The sequence below is a fragment of the Thalassophryne amazonica genome, chromosome 3 (assembly GCF_902500255.1).
Source record: "Thalassophryne amazonica chromosome 3, fThaAma1.1, whole genome shotgun sequence".
In the NCBI taxonomy this organism is placed as follows: Eukaryota; Metazoa; Chordata; class Actinopteri; order Batrachoidiformes; family Batrachoididae; genus Thalassophryne; species Thalassophryne amazonica.
Window position 1 is genome coordinate 121,288,248 of NC_047105.1, and position 18,953 is coordinate 121,307,200.

At 42.0% G+C, this 18,953-nt stretch overlaps 1 protein-coding gene across 3 annotated transcripts in view; it reads left to right on the forward strand.

Moving 5' to 3' along the window:
• Positions 1 to 1,324: 1,324 nt before the first annotated feature.
• si:ch211-117k10.3 (Krueppel-like factor 15) overlaps positions 1,325 to 18,953 on the forward strand; it is a 39,235-nt gene continuing 21,606 nt past the window's right edge. For 2 of the 3 annotated variants that reach the window (XM_034167391.1, XM_034167388.1), the window contains exons 1-3: positions 1,325 to 1,460; positions 15,254 to 15,341; positions 15,809 to 16,957. In XM_034167391.1, the coding sequence (XP_034023282.1) occupies positions 15,867 to 16,957 (1,091 nt within the window). In that variant the 5' untranslated portion in view covers positions 1,325 to 1,460; positions 15,254 to 15,341; positions 15,809 to 15,866. The remainder of the gene's footprint in view (positions 1,461 to 15,253; positions 15,342 to 15,808; positions 16,958 to 18,953) is intronic. The other variant, XM_034167389.1, reaches the window with a different exon arrangement.

Below are 18,953 nucleotides of genomic sequence, written 5' to 3' on the forward strand. Positions count from 1 at the left end.
TAATTCATGACTGATGTGGTTTGTCCTTGAAAAATACTAATAAAAAATGTCATCTTCATTATTGTGTCTTTCTTAATGTAATGAATAGTCCCTACAGATGCACACATACTGGTTATGAAAGCCTTTATTGTAGACTATATGTAGATTCATCAGTCCTCAAATAATATTTGGATGGAATGTGACGGGAAAAGTGAGAAAGGCATGTGCTTCTGCAACTTGTGCTTATGATACTGTAATTTGTAAATTAGAATAGAGGGGATAGGAGACGGTGATTGTGCAACTATCAACAATTTTTATTCAAAAAAAGAATCATTTCAACAGTGCTGGGCTTTAATCGGCTCCTCTTCTGCCTCACCACCTCTCCAGCTTTGGAGAAGACCCGCTCGCCAAAATCACAGCTCTTCAGTCACTCAGCTCAGTCTCTGATCTACCTATGAATATATAGTCTAACCTATAACTTGTGTTGATGTACTGTGGATAAATGTTGCATATGAATGGATGCCTGTTGTGTGTGGTTAGGTCCTATGTGTATGTAGCTAACTATACTAAATGAACTCTAAACTAGACCTAAATATAAACTAATGCTGTCCCTGTCACGTAGTAATTGGCAATAACACTGTCGCTTGCAGTCTCCTCCTCTCACAAACCCACAGTTTGTGCCGCGATTCAGATCTCATTTAAATACTTGGCGGGTCGTATTGACACGCCCAGATTATTCGACTTTCCCGCGAAGCTCGACACGTGGTGTGACGTAACGAGGCCTCGCTCGCAGTGGTCACGTGATGGGGGCGTGCTCGAAACGCTGCTCACCGACACTTCTGGTTCACAAAGCTCGATGCTGTGTCGAGCAGACTGACTCGAGCTTAACATCACTAATGATTTTTGTGAAATGTAAAGGTCTGGATGGAGGAATTTTGACATTGTGAGATAAGTCCCCCTCTCTTACATAACTTGTTAGATTTTTCAGTAATGCAGTTTGGTCTGATCCAAACAAAGATCGAGATCTAGCAGATTTGTAACAAACATAAAGCTCTGTTCTGCTCCTTCAGGCTGTCTGGCTTTTGGCAGAGGTGTGCGCTCGAACTGCACCCTTTCCATGACGTGTCCACAGAACACACTGTGCCACATTGTATCTACTTCACAGTGTGGCAATCGCTCCAACAACACATGGCAGTCAGGATTTATCAAGCTGCAGCCAATCACAGAGCCGCTCTTAAGGCGAGCCTCCGCCGCGCGCAGCCAATCAGCGAGGCGGAAGCGGACCCGTGCCTTCGGAGTTGTGCAGCGATGCAGTCACGTGACGTGTGGAAACGGAATGCCAACATGGATCCGTGGCAAGGACGCGGCGAGAGTGCGCCACCACAATAACACGACAGAGGAGAAAAACCCACAACAATCAAAACAAACAACAAAATACCGAATCGTCGACGGCGCAGCGTCCGGTGTCCGAGCTGCTGACGGTAGGTCGAGCCAAACGACGGCGCTCGGTTTATCCGAGTATAAATAGAACACTTTTGGCCTAGCCGAACTTGAGACTAGTGGACTCCGGTGCCGGAGTAGTTGGGTTCAGACGGGTTACCGGACGATCGTCCTCTAAAAACGCAGCGTGGACGCGGTTTTGACCCCACGCGGAGCTCCGCGGCCTTATTATACACCGCTTGTTTGCTTGTGGCCCGTTTTAAAGAGGCCCGACGAACACACGGCAACCTGTGCACGCGGACAAACTGCTCCCGTCACCAGACTTTAAAATGTTTAAAACACAACACCGATCCTCATGTACATATTAATTTCTGCATTTGTTCCTGCTGCAGCTTGAAATCTTTTACGGCTGATCTGTGCTGCTTTATGAATTAAAAATCAACTAGATATTATGAGATATTCTAACGTTATATAACGTTAAAATATTTGTTTAAAACGATGCAAAACGCCCTAAAACACACACTTAAATCAACACTGTTCAGTCAGCGCTAGCTCAGGTGCAAGATTTTGAAGTTACCCATAATGCATTGTGATGTTGGATATATGTGTCTCCAAATTTGTTGAAAAAGTTATGCTTTTATTCCAAGTTCTTTCTCCTTTCCGTGACTATTCTAGCTGAAAGATGGTGACTAAACTTATTCATATTGCGGTTTGACTTGCTGACAGTCCTGACTACTACTTCTTTTATTGTCGGCCAAGACTTCGTAGCTGTTGAACGCTCTCCGTAGCCGGCAATAAATTCACTCTATTGAGGTTTCAAATCCGGCAAAATCTTGTGAGATCTCAGAGACGTGGCTTTCACTGCGAGATGTATAGTTTATTATATGGCTGCGACGCTACACATGCTCCGATTGACTGATTTCTGGTTCGATGTTTTCCCATACCCGATCGGTTACCGTGACAATTAGTCCGAAACGTATATCCCATTCGTTACAAACCAGAAAGCTAAAACACGATTTGAAAGCTCAAGTTGGGCGTGAACATACTCCATAAATATCTAAACGGTATCAGTAAAAAGACACAGATTGAAAACTTATCAGCTAACGACCAGACCATCTGTTAGCAAGTTCTTCATCTCTGACCATGAGCCCAAAACCGTCAGCAGCTTTCATATTTGGGCAGTACTAATATAGTGTATATATATGTCATATAATAAACAAATTATTAACCTCGCTAACACCTCTGTCTGATATTATACGATTCTAGACTTTTGATGAGGTGTACCCGTGATTATGCAGACCTGGTCAGGATGGGGTTCACTGAGGCCTTGGCCGAGGTGTAAAATCGACCGAGTACTCCGTCAAGCATCTGTCTGTCATACTTTTCAAAGTTGGGAGCATGTTACTTTTCAGTGACGTACTTGCGAAACAGGTTGGCTGCTGACTGTGTATTTCTGCGGGTGTTCGTGTAAAATTAGTTTTAAGTCAGCGTCGCTAACAGACGCAAACCTGTCTTCTGCCATCTTGTTAACAAACTGACAGCCAAAGTAGGCGTATCACGTTATGATTGGTTGTTATCGATAGAAGGCGTCACTCGATTAGCTAGCACTATGCTGCACGCGAAGTGTACTCGGCTCCACCAGTGGTCAACTCGGCATGTGGTAGAGCTCAGAAAGTGGTGAATGGGCCAATCACTGGTTGTCAAAATCCCATACCATATAATAATTTCCCATACAGACCTCTCACTTGGTTAAGAATACTTTAGCATTGTATTATTATTATATATAGAGTATTATTTTTTATATATTTTATAATTGTTTAACGGCTACTAAGAGCAGTCTTTCTGTAGCCATCGGCTATGAAGTCACTTCCTTTGTTATACTCATGTGAGATCTTGTGATATGTAGGCGAATTCGTGGATCCCAGAGGTGACGTCATTCTTGTGCATGTGTAAGAAATGGGCTTCCTACAAAGCAGCAAATCACACCATTGTTGTTAGCATTTGAATCGTAACACCGTCAACAATTTCTGTAAGCGACGAAATTATGTGTTTCAAAGTACATGACTCCATTACACGTGCAAGTTCAGTAAAAATACTTCATCACGCTGAGGTGTAGTAACAGACTGAAAATTCTTCCTGATCCAGAGAAAATTCCAACGGAGAAATGGAGCTGTGACCTGACAAACTCTCCTTATTATGTCCATTGTACTGGGCAGGCTATTATTATTGCTGAGATTTACATTTGGCTGTATTTCTGGTTTCATTGTAACTTGTGTGGAGTTCATAAACCAAGCATTAAAAATACATCTAATAGGTGTAAACCAGAAACTAAGTACCAAACCAACAAACTAAGTAATAAATAAAAAATGCTAGAACCTGACTGACGTCGGTTGGACGATAATACGAGGGCTGTCAATAAAGTTACGGTCCTTTTTATTTTTTTCAAAAACTATATGGATTTCATTCATATGTTTTTACGTCAGACATGCTTGAACCCTCGTGCGCATGCGTGAGTTTTTCCACGCCTGTCGGTGACGTCATTCGCCTGTGAGCACTCCTTGTGGGAGGAGTTGTCCAGGCCCTCGTCGGAATTCCTTTGTCTGAGAAGTTGCTGAGAGACTGGCGCGTTGTTTGATCAAAATTTTTTTCTAAACCTGTGAGACACATCGAAGTGGACACGGTTCGAAAAATTAAGCTGGTTTTCAGTGAAAATTTTAACGGCTGATGAGAGATTTTGAGGTGATTCTGTCGCTTTAAGGACTTTTCACGGTGCGAGACGTCGCGCAGCGCTCTCAGGCGGCGTCATCAGCCTGTTCAAGCTGAAAACCTCCACATTTCAGGCTCTATTGATCCAGGACGTCGTGAGAGAACAGAGAAGTTTCAGAAGAAGTCGGTTTCAGCATTTTATCCGGATATTCCATTGTTAAAGGAGATTTTTTTAATGAAAGACGTGCGGACGGGTCCGCGCGTCGGGACGCAGCCGCCGCGACGCTCCGCCACAGGAAAAACACCTCTGTTGAAAGCCTTAAGGACAAGTTGGAACATGTCCTGCCTGTTAAACAATTTCTCATATACTCACTCCACTGAAAGCCATCAAAAGCCGCCTGGATTTTACAAATGGTTATCAACACGGAGGTGTTTTTCCTGTGCCGCCGCACCGCGTCGGCTGCGTCCCGACGCGCGGATCCGTCCGCACGGATCCGTCCGCACGTCTTTCATTAAAAAAATCTCCTTTAACAGTGGAATATCCGGATAAAATGCTGAAACCGACTTCTTCTGAAACTTCTCTGTTCTCTCACGACGTCCTGGATCAATAGAGCCTGAAATGTGGAGGTTTTCAGCTTGAACAGGCTGACGATGGCGGCTGAGAGCGCTGCACGACGTCTCGCACTGTGAAAAGTCCTTAAAGCGACAGAATCACCTCAAAATCTCTCATCAGCTGTTAAAATTTTCACTGAAAACCAGCTTAATTTTTCGAACCGTGTCCACTTCGATGTGTCTCACAGGTTTAGAAAAAATTTTGATCAAACAACGCGCCAGTCTCTCAGCAACTTCTCAGACAAAGGAATTCCGACGAGGAGCTGGACGACTCCTCCCACAAGGAGTGCTCACAGGCGAATGACGTCACCGACAGGCGTGGAAAAACTCTTGCATGCGCACGAGGGTTCAAGCATGTCTGACGTAAAAACATATGAATGAAATCCATATAGTTTTTGAAAAAAATAAAAAGGACCGTTACTTTATTGACAGCCCTCGTATATGAGCCTTTCATAAATGTATCGGTATCGACATTGTTTCAGCTGATATGAAAACTTATTTTACTGAATAAACAATGCAACCAAACACATTAGCTGTTGGAAATGGTTTCATTACATAGTTTGTACAGCAGAGGGTGCTCTGACTGCATTGTTTACATTGTCAAACAAACTGGACAAACTAGGTAAGAAATATTAAAAACTCATGCATATCTTGCAATACAACAACAGCATCCTGCTGGTTTTTACTTCTGAAGTGCTACACAGCACCCACGCGGAATATCGTCGTCCTGCTGTTGGACGTCTTTTTGCAAGGAATGTTTTCACAGTTTTTGCTCTATGGCAAGATGCATTATCATGTTGAAAAATGATTTCAACATCCTTTCAATTGATGGGATAAGAAAAGTGTCCAAAATATCAACGTAAACTTGTGCATTTATTGATGATGTAATGACAGCCATCTCCCCAGTGCCTTTACCTGACATGCAGCCCCATATCATCAATGACTGTGGAAATTTACATGTTCTCTTCAGGCAGTCATCTTTATAAATCTCCTTGGAACGGCACCAAACAAAAGTTCCAGCATCATCACCTTGCCCAATGCAGATTCGAGATTCATCACTGAGTATGACTTTCATCCAGTCATCCACAGTCCACGATTGCTTTTCCTTAGCCCATTGTAACCTTGTTTTTTTCTGTTTAGGTGTTAATGATGGCTTTCATTTAGCTTTTCTGCATTTAAATCCCATTTCCTTTAGGCGGTTTCTTACAGTTCAGTCATAGACGTTGACTCCAGTTTCCTCCCATTCGTTCCTCATTTGTTTCGTTGTGCATTTTCGATTTTTGAGACATATTGCTTTAAGGTTTCTGTCTTGACGCTTTGATGTCTTCCTTGATCTACCAGTATGTTTGCCTTTAACAACCTTCCCATGTTGTTTGTATTTGGTCCAGAGTGTAGACACAGCTGACTGTGAACAACCAACATCTTTTGCAACATTGCGTGATGATTTACCCTCTTTTAAGAGTTTGATAATCCTCTCCTTTGTTTCAATTGACATCTCTTGTGTTGGAGCCATGATTCATGTCAGTCCACTTGGTGCAACAGCTCTCCAAGGTGTGATCACTCCTTTTTAGATGCAGACTAACGAGCAGATCTGATTTGATGCAGGTGTTAGTTTTGGGGATGAAAATGTACAGGGTGATTCCATAATTTATTTCTCAGAATTGAGTGAGTCCATATTTTTTTCCCTCTGCTTGGTCTAAAAAAGTAACCGTTACTGACTGCCACAATTTTTTTTTTCCTGATTTCTTATAGTGTTTCTTAAAGCCAGAAAGTTGCCATTTGAAATGACTTTAGTTTTGTGTCATGTCTGTGATCTGCTTTTTTTTCTACAAAATTATCCTCCGAGGCCGGTGATTCCATAATTTTTGCCAGGGGTTGTATTAGATTTATACAGAAATGCAGCTGTTTAAGAGCGTACTCCGCCATCTTGGATGATTTTGTTCGAATGCACAGTCATCTACCTATTGACTCTGATTGGCAGTTGACGTGTTGTGTCTCTCAGTATTTGCATAAAATTGACTTCAGATCTATTTGGCCCCGCCTGGCTGGTGGCAGAGTCACTATTGTCTCTTGCTGCTGCAAAACACTCACTCTGATTGAAAATGAATGGCAAGTCATTGCTTTGCCTCTGTCGCTGGTAGCTACTATGGCCACGGCTTACCTTTCTCTATAAAGCCCCATTCACACCGGGCCAACATAGATTTGCGTCATGACAATGCCGAGTTTTGTACCCCAACGCCATAATATGGTGAGGGAAGCAAAGGGCAACGTGAAATGGATGCAAAAAATTAAACCTATTTTTTTTTTTTTTTTTTGTGGATTTTTTGGCATAGAGAGCTGGATGTAGAAAAGAAGCAGTTTTTACACAAGTTGAGGCAGCGTAACAGCACTTAACGTGCCTGGATGCCACACCCACACAGTATAATGCTACCTGATGCCAATTTATGATTCCTGCTGTGCTCCTTTGTTTCCAAGCTATAAATCATGCAGCCTGGCTGCAGCTCCTCAGTGCTCTCACCTCCTTGTGAGTTATCTCACGATTGTGTTAAAGTCCATCAACTCCTGCTCACAGACCGATCGTCAGGAAGAGGACATGTCCACATCCAGTGTCCTCACGGAGGACATCTCCACGTCCACTCATGGACAGATCGTGCACGTGCCGGCTGCAGCTCCGCGGTCACAGGAAGAAATGAGAAGAGAAATCAGTGCACGCCTGCAGCGCTGCAAAAGAAGAAAGATAAACTAGAAGAGAAATCAGAGTGCACACCTGCTCATTACAGCCTGGCTGCAGCTCCTCAGCCCTCTCACCTCTTCCTTCCTGCGTTATTAGATATGCAGCATATGCAACTGTATGCAGGTCCGGTGTGAAAGGGGCTTAAGCCTTCATGGTCGCATTCTTGCAAAATCAGGTAAAGTTACACTGCTTTCTCGTAGACACATACAACCCCTGGCAAAAATTATGGAATCACCGGCCTCAGAGGATCTTCATTCAGTTGTTTAATTTTGTAGAAAAAAAGCAGATCACAGACATGACACAAAACTAAAGTCATTTCAAATGGCAACTTTCTGGCTTTAAGAAACACTATAAGAAATCAAGAAAAAAAGATTGTGGCAGTCAGTAACAGTTACTTTTTTAGACCAAGCAGAGGAAAAAAATATGGACTCACTCAATTCTGAGGAATAAATTATGGAATCACCCTGTAAATTTTCATCCCCAAAACTAACACCTGCATCAAATCACATCTGCTCGTTGACATTGACCCTATGTCATGACATTGACCCTATGTGTCTTTTTGCAAGGAATGTTTTCACAGTTTTTGCTCTATGGCAAGATGCATTATCATCTTGAAAAATGATTTCATCATCCCCAAACATCAGAAAAGTGTCCAAAATATCAACGTAAACTTGTGCATTTATTGATGATGTAATGACAGCCATCTCCCCAGTGCCTTTACCTGACATGCAGCCCCATATCATCAATGACTGTGGAAATTTACATGTTCTCTTCAGGCAGTCATCTTTATAAACCTCACTGGAACGGCACCAAATAAAAGTTCCAACATCATCACCTTGCCCAATGCAGATTCGAGATTCATCACTGAATAGGACTTTCATCCAGTCATCCACAGTCCACGATTGCTTTTCCTTAGCCCATTGTAACCTTGTTTTTTGTTTTTTTTTTCTGTTTAGGTGTTAATGATGGCTTTCGTTTAGCTTTTCTGTATGTAAATCCCATTTCCTTTAGGCCGTTTCTTACAGTTCGGTCACAGACGTTGACTCCAGTTTCCTCCCATTCGTTCCTCATTTGTGGTGCATTTTCAATTTTTGAGACATATTGCTTTAAGTTTTCTGTCTTGATGCTTTGATGTCTTCCTTGGTCTACCAGTATGTTTGCCTTTAACAACCTTCCCATGTTTGTATTTGGTCCAGAGTTTAGACACAGCTGACTGTGAACAATCAACATCTTTTGCAACATTGCGTGATGATTTACCCTCTTTTAAGAGTTTGATAATCCTCTCCTTTGTTTCAGTTGACATCTGTCGTGTTGGAGCCATGATTCATGTCAGTCAGTCCACTTGGTGCAATAGCTCTCCAAGGTGTGATCACTCCTTTTTAGATGCAGACTAACAAGCAGATGTGATTTGATGCAGGTGTTAGTTTTGGGGATGAAAATGTACAGGGTGATTCCATAATTTATTCCTCAGAATTGAGTGAGTCCATATTTTTTTTTTCCTCTGCTTGGTCTAAGAAAGTAACCATTACTGACTGCCACAATCTTTTTTTCTTGATTTCTTATAGTGTTTCTTAAAGCCAGAAAGTTGCCATTTGAAATGACTTTAGTTTTGTGTCATGTCTGTGATCTGCTTATTTTTCTACAAAATTAAACAACTGAATGAACATCCTCCAAGGCCGGTGATTCCATAATTATTGCCAGGGGTTGTATAAAAATGAAACATTCACTATGTGAAAGCTACCAGAAGTTCAGCTGCCTGACAAACACTGGATGTTGATGAATCGGTGCATTCTGGGCTGATTTTTGCTGATATACTAAAGGGAGAATAGATTGCGTTTGGAATTGGAAATGCAATAGGAAAATGCAAAGGTTTTTTTGTCTTTTAAATGAATTAAATTTTTTTTCCTTAGCATGCATTTGGCTGTGTCTGCATGTTGAAAGTATGTTCATCACCTGGATTCAAATGTTTTTCTGTGATTTGGGTCCCTCTTGTTTGATTGGTCTTAACCACTGGTTTCCCTTGCAAAATCTTTAGGAATTGGGTTATTTTCACAAAAGTGTGCCAGTAACGGTAAAGAATATTTTGGGGAGAAAAAAAATGGTGATCCCCCCCCCGCACCTTGGATGCTCAGATGTGCAGCAGAGAGATTTGTGATCATATTCAAGCAGCAAAGCTCAATTATTTTCCAAAAATAGTGTTTCTGGGCTATGGTCTCTACTGTTATTGCATTATTCTATTGTTTTTGTAATGGAATTCTTGTCTAGCTCCAGTGTTAATGGGTAAATGAATGCAGTATGTCTCGTGAGCAGGTTTCTAGCCTAGTGCATGATGACTAAATTTATACAGGTGAACCTGTAGTTACAGTTGATGTGTGGATCCTGAAAATTTAGACTAGTGTATAAAGACTACTGTATGTTTTTGGTCAACCTCATTAACTCAGTTTCAGATAAGTCAGATAGGCATCCAGCTGGGAACACAGCGGGTGGCATCGTCACGACGAATTGTGCGGAAGTGCGGAGCCAAGATTTGTGCATACTTGTGTCAAAGCACCTTTAGTCATACATGTAAACAGGGACACCGAACAGATACCCCACTGAAGCAGAGGTAGCTGGAACTTGTAAATGTCCTCATGCCAGAATAAGTTCTTGTTGCGTTTCAGAAACACACACATCTCTCGAAGGTTGTGTCCTTCAGCAAGCACCGGTCTGGTTGAAAGATGCGTCCAGCAATACTAAATAGGCGTTCACCTGGAGCAGAGGTGGCTGGAATTTGCAAATGTTGTGAGGCTAGACTTGCCAAGATGGGAAGTTTAAAGTGCTGAACCTTCCAGTAGACAAGAATGTCTGGAGATCGGGTTCCAGAGGCTGACTGCAAACAAAGAAATCTGTTTGTGTATGTCTGCCCTTTGTCTTGGCTATTGATAAGAACATGTTCAATCAATTCATAGTCAAAGAAGTTGTGGGGGATTTTTGGAGAGGCATTTGTTGCATTGTTCTGAAACAGGTCTTAATGTTTAAGAATGTGTGAAGTTGTGGTTAGAAATTGGAGGCTACATGCATTCCTATTAGGATGATAATAAGCGCTTACAATTGGCGTGCCGTACAGTATTATGTAACCAGTGAAATGTTACACAAGCTTGCATATTGTTGGTACTAATGAAAAGGAAATCTTCTGAACAAATCTGTTGCTGAACTATTTAAGATAATCAATTTTAATTTAGTTATCTTGACTAATTCTCACAATTACATTTTTTTTTCTCCAAAGGTTATGATTACAATGATGTGTTTTGGCAGAAATTACAGATTACATTAGAATACATGAAAAAATGTAATGATTAATCAACTAAGATTACAGATTGTGATTACCTCATGTCTGATGTGACATCTGTTCTTGTCTTGTGCATGCATATTGTGCTCTGGCGACGTGTACGCATGGTGTGCTCCAACAATGTGCATCATAAACAATATTATAATGAAAACGTGCTAGAGATGATTTCGTGATAAATCACAAATGACAACCATGATATTCTGCAAATAACCTATTTGGATTTTTTTTTTTTTTCTTAGCCCTTTATGAAACTGCATTTCAGTCTGCTTATGCTGGAGCCTTCAACATGCTTACAGAGAGTGAAGATTGTTCAAAGAGAAGATTTTTATTTAGCAGCACAACAAGCACTCAGTCACATGCCTTTTTTAGATTTTGCAGTAAAATCTGTGTTGCGATGTAGCCAGAACTTGTCTTCTTGTTCTGTGGTGTGTTGCATATCATACAAAAACAGGTAGTTTCTCCCCTGTTCATCATTCACACACCTCAGCACCCGTGCTACACACATTGACACTATTGCTTAAATGTACTTGAGTTAAAGGGATGCTACTGGCTCAAAAAAAATTACTCAAGTACAAGTAGGGATGGGTATCAAGAACCGGTTCCTTTTGGGTATCGTTAAAGAAATGATTTCATCCACTGACATTCAATAACGTTTTTGCTTAATGATTCCCTTATCGGTCCTTCAGAGTGGCCGTTTTTGGGGGTGTTTGTCAGGAAAATGATGATTTCTCTACATTTCTGTAGCGTGGCTTTGCTTTGAACCTTGAACCAATCAAAGCAGTGATTCGCAGATCAAAGCACTGCTTCGATCTGCCAATTGTTGATTCATTTTTGTATTTCGCTTTATCTTAATTTTTCTAAAACCCTAAAGAGCATATGCCTCAGTAATATTTACCTTTTTATGTTAAACTGACCTGTTATGTTCTTCTGAAACAGTTGATAGATGTATATCAATGCTAACGCGTTAGCATGTCTAAGGTGTTTTCAGTGTTAAAGTTAGCATTAATCTGTTTGCGTCTCAGTCGGCACATTTGTGTGCATTTCTCTTCTGTATAATAATTATACAGAATAATAATCATGCTCAACATTCGTTGTCGTAAAGGAGTCCTTCCATCTAAAAGGACCAAGTTGGCTTTTTTGTTTTATTTTCTGTGGAATAGCCCTTCAAACCAAAAACTGTGGCAACAAAGCACCGTAGCTATGGCCTGTGTCAGACACAGAGTGATTCAAGATACCTGCAAAAGGATTACATGGAAGGAGTAAACTTTATCCCATCCTTGAAACCACTGAGAAGTACAGGCGGTGGACTCGAGTCGTGCTTGTGGTCGACTAAATTTCTTCCACAAACATGTCAAGGACAAATACATCTATTCCAAGCACTTTGTTGGTGAAGCTGGGCCAATATTGAGCATCCGGAGTTCTGGACGTTATTCCAGCCACGTTTCTTTCTAAGCAAGTAAGTCATGTTTCCCACGGGGCAGGTGCTACATGTTTAAAAAAGTGACTATTGGTATTTTCTCTAGTTATCTGTGGTATAGTGCTCGTAGTGGTAGACATTGCGTCAATTAGTGCGCCTGAATCACGCACACTTCATATGCAAATAGCCATAATGTTGTTAAAGCACATTTTAAAGCTATACATAATACCATGAAGCCGTGGTATTTTTGCCCACAGTTATCATACCGTCCAAATCTCATCTCATACCGGCCCATGCCTAGTCTCAATTTCAAGATGGCGGTGGATCTTGAAAATCCCCCATTGTCCAAGTATGCATTGCAATGTATGTATAAATCAATTAATCCATCACTAGGTGGAAAAATGTTGGTAGCCTGGATATTGTGGCCACTTCGATTAGATAGAAATTTATTGATCCCTTGGGAAGACTCCATCAGATGCTTGGACATTTTCAACTTCACTGCAGCAATCACATTAGAGATGTTGTCTGTCACCAGCACGACAGCTTCCACTGACACCTGCAGTTCCTCCACAGCATGAGTCAGTAAGATGAACACCTCTGGGAGACTCAAACTCCTGTCATATTTTAGTATGTGTGGCAAAATCTGCCAGTCCTCTTAAAGGCAATGTACCGTTTAGGGATGTGAATCTTACAACAACTCATGATTCGATTTGATTCTGATTCTTGGGGTGACAATTCGATTCAGAATCGATTTTCGATAGAAAGAGCTCAGAGAAAGTTATATTACTTAAATGTTTATGTTTAAGAAAATGCAGCTTTACAAGGTTAATCAAGTGATTCTAAAGATGTAAATTTACTTATCTGCTTTGCTTGTTCAGAGTTGACTGGCAGTTTAGCGAAATGCTGGTCAGTAGTCGGCAGAGACCGCTGCTCCGCTTCTTTTAGCTCCGGGTGATGACGTAGCATGTGGGCTTGCGGATTTGAAGTGTTTCCGAAGTACTTGACTTTCATTTTTGCAGATTCTGCACACTGCACAAGTCATGTCAAGCTCCTTCTTACGCAGCAAATAATAAAATCCAAAATGCGGCCAAACATTTGCCTTCAGCGAAGCACGCCGGACCCTCCCCTCGCGGGGGCGCTGTAGTACGGAAGCCGTTGCCTGACAGACAGTACACGCAGCGAGTAAGAAAGAAAATGTTTAAAAAATGCTTTTTAAAAATCGATTCTTGGACATTTTGGATCAATTCAGAATTGTAATAAGAATCACGATTCGGACGTGAATAAATAAATATATAAAATTTATTTATTTATTTCCCCGGCACCCCAGTACTCCCCAGTAGTTGACTCATTGATCCCATTACCGGGAAATTGGTTGCAGTTATGACTTTTGTGTGAAGTGACTACATGATGGCAGGTAACACGGTGGCTCCAGCATCCTCAACAGGCTGGACGAAGAAACTTGTGAATCTTCTATTTCAAAATAAAGCCATAGATCCTGAGTTATGAAAGCTGCCCTGGACTGGGGCATTCTCTGCACTTTCTTAGAGATGGACAGCAAAGTTCAAAGCGTCTCAAGGTCTTGGCTGAACTCTCACTGTTTCTTTTATGATGGAAAGTGTTAGCTTCTCGCAGTGAAAATGGTGAATTTCTAAGATTGGTGGTAATTCCAAGGTATTTGATTTTTGTCTACTAGATTTTATACACAGCGTGCGTCTTGTCCAGTTCACGGTCACCAGTAATTTCCTGAAATCAGAAATGTGCTCAGACATTTGCTTTCAAAATCCTAGGCTTTTTTAAATTACTTGCTCTTGATTTTTGCCACATTCCGCCATTTTGTGCAAGCCCTGTTCTTCCCACCAATCAATGGGCCATGGCAACTAGGAAGTTATGCATTAGGAAGCAGTGTTACCACACTATAATCCATCATGTTCCTGTCATTGCAAAATCATCTGCGTCTGCAGTACCTCTTAGAAAGGATTAATTTTAATACTCCCAGTGGTCGTGATGTTCGACAGCTTGTATATCACCCCTCTGATGCTTCGCATTCTCTTTTTATACAAGCATTCCCAGATCAGAACTCGGCTGGAAGCTGTCGGTGACCACCACATGCTCCAAGCTGAATTCAGGCGTCTTCCCTCCTTCACAACTAACATAGAAACGGAATCTGACATACATCCCTTGCAGTCATTATTAAACAATTCAGGTATAAATGAAGCAGCTCCTCTTTCACACCTCGCACACGTATAACACAAACTTGTCATTTAAGCCCCTTTCGCGCCGGGGCCAACATAGAGTTGGGTATAGTGCCGTACGGACTACTCCGAGTTATGCAGCTCTACGCCAAGTTTTTGCTCCCTTACGCAGCAGTATACTGAGAGGTACGCGAGGCACACGCAAGAAATTAAACATGTTTAATGTGTTTTGTTATGTTTTTTTTCTGTGTAGAGCACTGGACACAAAGTATGCAGTTTTTAAGCAAGTCTGCGCAACACTTCGCTACTGTATGCAAATCTGTGCAACTGTACACATCCAAAAACTGAGTGCATGCATCCATAGTGAATCAGCAAGAGAACAGGTGTAGCGCATGCGTATATCTGCATGATCCACGCAGCGATTGTGCATGCTTAAAACGTGATGGAACTGGTGTGTGTGTGTGTGTGTGTGCGCGCGCGCTCAGAACAGGTAATCTAACCTGCACGTGAGTGTGTGGTGAAATGTGTCCAGCCCATAGCGCCTGTGCATACTTACAACAGGTGATGGAACTGGCTGAACGAGCCATTGTGTGCACATGATGAGCCGGTCTAAAGGCACGGATGCATCCGTATGCACTTCAGTCATCCGGTATTCAGAAAAACAAGGTTTACATTGTTTCAATTCATAAACTGGATTTCTTTTGAAATTCAGAGAACAGAAACAGCAGGTCCTGAAAAAAGAGCAGAGAGAGAGACAGCTCTCTCTCTCTCGCATGCTGAAGCAAGAAATAGGATGCTTAATTATGTTTGTGAGTTTAAATGGCAATATCTTCTACTTTTTTTAGGAAGGGGACACAACGGACTCTGAACTTGGTAATCTGATATTCCAAGGCCTGACAACGCAGCAGTCTGTCTCTCTGTACATCTGGAAATGTGAGTGCCGTTTGCTTTTTTGAACCGTTTTGAGAATGGAGTGCGTTTCCACAATGCCAAAAAAAAAAAAGTGGAATGTGAGAGGCAGAAAAATAGCAGCGAGGACTACATACATGGTAGTAAGCATACAATAAGCAACTGTAAGCAAGACTAGGAACACAGCCGTACGCCATCACACACCAGCTTACTCAGGGACTACACCAAATCTACGCAGTTTCCAGCGTACTCCATACGCATCACAACGCGATTGTATGGAAGCACGGAGTGAAAGGGTCTTTAGCGGATCAAACCCTGGTTACTTCTATGTAGTACTGGCTTACTGGGCACTTGTTGAATACAAAGGATGAACATAGTTGTCTGTTTTCACTTTATTTTCTGTTTTGTACAATCAGATGTATTCATTGTTCTTACTGACCTCTAGTTCTTCTCACATAAGGTTTAATCCTGTTCTCTTGTTACCTTTGCAGATTTATCCTCTGGTTCGTGTTTCTCCAGCGTCCTCTGCCCTGTATTTCGTTTGGATCAATGGTGTCTGTCAGCAGCAGAACGCCCAGTTTGGAGACTGGCCTGTTCCGGGACAGCAGCCTGTTCACCCTCAGCCTGGATGAGGGAGTCTGCAGTGAGGGTGGAAGTTCAGCCTTCTGTGACAGCCCTGAAGCAGAGGAGCTGGGGCCTGGGAACAGCTCCAGCCCTGTAGAGGAAGACGAGGAGGAGGAAGAAGATGAGGAGCATAATGATGAAACTGTGCAGTTGCACATTTTTCATGGACCAGAGAGAGAAAAGGAAAGTCAACCTCCAAGTGAGGATTCCACGCTGCCTGAATTCTCTTTCCATCTACCGTCACCTTTCTCCCCAACCCTGGATGACATTGAGGAATTCCTCAGAGAAAAGATGGAATTGGTGAGAGAGGGGCTATTGGCCCCCAAAGTAGATGCCACACTTCCATCGTGTGTCTCCAGTGCACCGCCAACCTCACACCTGGAGACTTGCAATGACCAAGGCACTTGTGCCTCTGTATGTACCCCAAGGCCAGAAACCTCCCAGAATGAACAAAACGGTCCCATCACTGCTGAACCATCTGCTGCGACGACCCTGGAAAAACCTTCATCTTCCTTAACCCCTCCAGTGCTCTTTGGTGCGCCATTGCTTCTGCAGATACAGGCACTTCCTCTACCCCAGCCTCCAACCTTGGCAGGCTCTTCTCCTGGAGCCCCCCGTAGTGTTTTTCTCACTCATGTGGTCATGGGGCTCCACGGTGCTACAGGACAAAATGTCACCATAGTGGCTCCACAAGTGCCCTCTGTCCCCACCACACTGGTCTCAATAAATGGTGGAGATGGAAAGTCAGCTGACCATAAATACGTGAAAATCGCCCCTCTACCCATCACCATGAGGACTCTAGAGATTACAGGGGTTGGAGACCACAGCAGTGGCTTGTTGAAAGCCATTTCTCCACGGCTGACCAGAGTGCCCCCAACAGAGACTCAGAGGGTCCATAAGTGTTCCCATCCAGGTTGTGGGAAGATGTACACCAAAAGCAGCCATCTGAAAGCACACTTTCGGCGACATACAGGAGAAAAACCCTACATGTGTAGCTGGCCTGAATGTGGCTGGAGGTAATCACACACACTCAACTTCAAGTGCTTAGTCCAATTAAGGGTTGCAAGGGGCTGGAGCCTATCCCAGCAGTGATAGAGCGTGAGGCGGGGTACACCCTGGACAGGATGCTAGTCTGTCGCAGGGCCACATATAGACAAACCCATGCACACCTACGGACAATTTAAATTTTCCAATCTACCTAACCTGTGTGTCTTTGGATGAGAGAGGAAGCCGGAGCACCCGGAGAAAACCCACATGAACACAGGGAGAACATGCAAACTCCACACAGAAAGGCCACAGGTGGGATTCAAACCCATCCTTCTCACCGGGAGGCAACAGTGCTAACCACTAAGCCACCATGTGGCGGTAAGTAGTGTAAAATAATCAGATTAGACTACAACTTTTTGGGGGCTGATATGTTTCCACTGGCCACCCATTGGCTTTAATGCTTCAGGTTAGTACTCTACCTTACGTGTTATATTAAGATGCTAAAATTACCCAAGGTAATAAAGACAAAAAGCAAGTTAATTGTACATGATTTTGGAGGGTACTGTGGTCGATTATCAACCCCCCATCTATTTGCAGCATCCATTTCATTAGCAGCTTTCCGCTATATGGAGGGCCTATAATCGACCACAGAGCCCGGAATAAAATTACGTTATTTGTACTGCCATCATTGTGGATAAATCCACTATCTGAAATTCACCAAAGTAAAAATATAAAAAAAATATATATATATATATAAACGACTTGTATAAAATCTCCCAAGTAACAATAGGTAACTATTTAATCAGTGATTTAATCATCGTATTTGATTATAATCAGACAATAAATTTGGTTCTAATCTGCTGAATCATTAGCCTTTTAGAGCAATTATTAGGAAAATACTTGTATATCTCTACGTATAAAATAGTTGCAATTAATCTGGTAAATACTGTTATTGTGTTGCAGCATGTTTTCCTAATTTTAGTAAAGTTACCATTGTCATAATGTACTTAAAAACACATACACGCTAACTATAGTCTGTTAGCGGTGCTAATGTTGGCATGAAAACACACTAACGGATATAGTTGGTATTAAAAGTAACAAGAATTTGGTTATTTAGAGGGGACAAATTAACACAATGTTAATGACATGTAAATTGATGGATAAGATTCATTTTAGAATGTTTTATTAATTTTTATTACCCCCGGTATGGGGGGGGGGGGGGCGACATAATGATCGGCATGTGCGTTTTTGATTGTTAGCCCGATTATCTCAAGAAGCAGCTGAAAACTTTCCTTAATATTTAGCGTAAGGGTGTACTTGGGTGACCCCCAACGCCAGTCGATTACCGATTTGTGGGGAGCAGGGGGGATATGTCATCTGGTGATGACTCTTGTTTGCATGGAAGTAATGCATCACATTGTAATTACTAACATTCTAGTCTAATTTATTCCTCCTCTATATAGTTTCTCAAAAGTCGATACAAGACATATAATTTGACCTCAGATACTATCGATGTATTTAATACTGCCTAAACAAATTTTATTTAAATGCATGCAGAAGTTGTAGTATGTGGTGTTTGTATAGCGTCTTTACCCTATCCAAAATGAACATCACAACCTATATATTTGTTTGATAAGATTACTAACCCCAAGACCCTTGATCAGTTTCATGTTTATGGGTTCCCCTAAATGATCTGGTTTTAAATCTCAAACCCCACACAGACCCAGTTATGCCCTATCTTAGACATTGCTTTAAAAACAATTGCTTTCCTGTCTTACTGGGAGCAAGCCTGACCTGCTGTCTGAGCAGCAAGACTGGAGAACTGGTGTATTTAATCTGCAACCTGATGAACAGGTAGAAAGTTCTTATCCATGCCATCCATAGAAAGAGACACTGTGTGTATTTAGGGGGAAAAAGCAAAGCATTAATTTTTATTTTTTAACTCACCGCAGGTGTGCTGCTGTTCTGTTTGTAGCCACTGTGTCGGCTTCGCGCTAACACAGTCAGGTGATGTGCACAGATTTT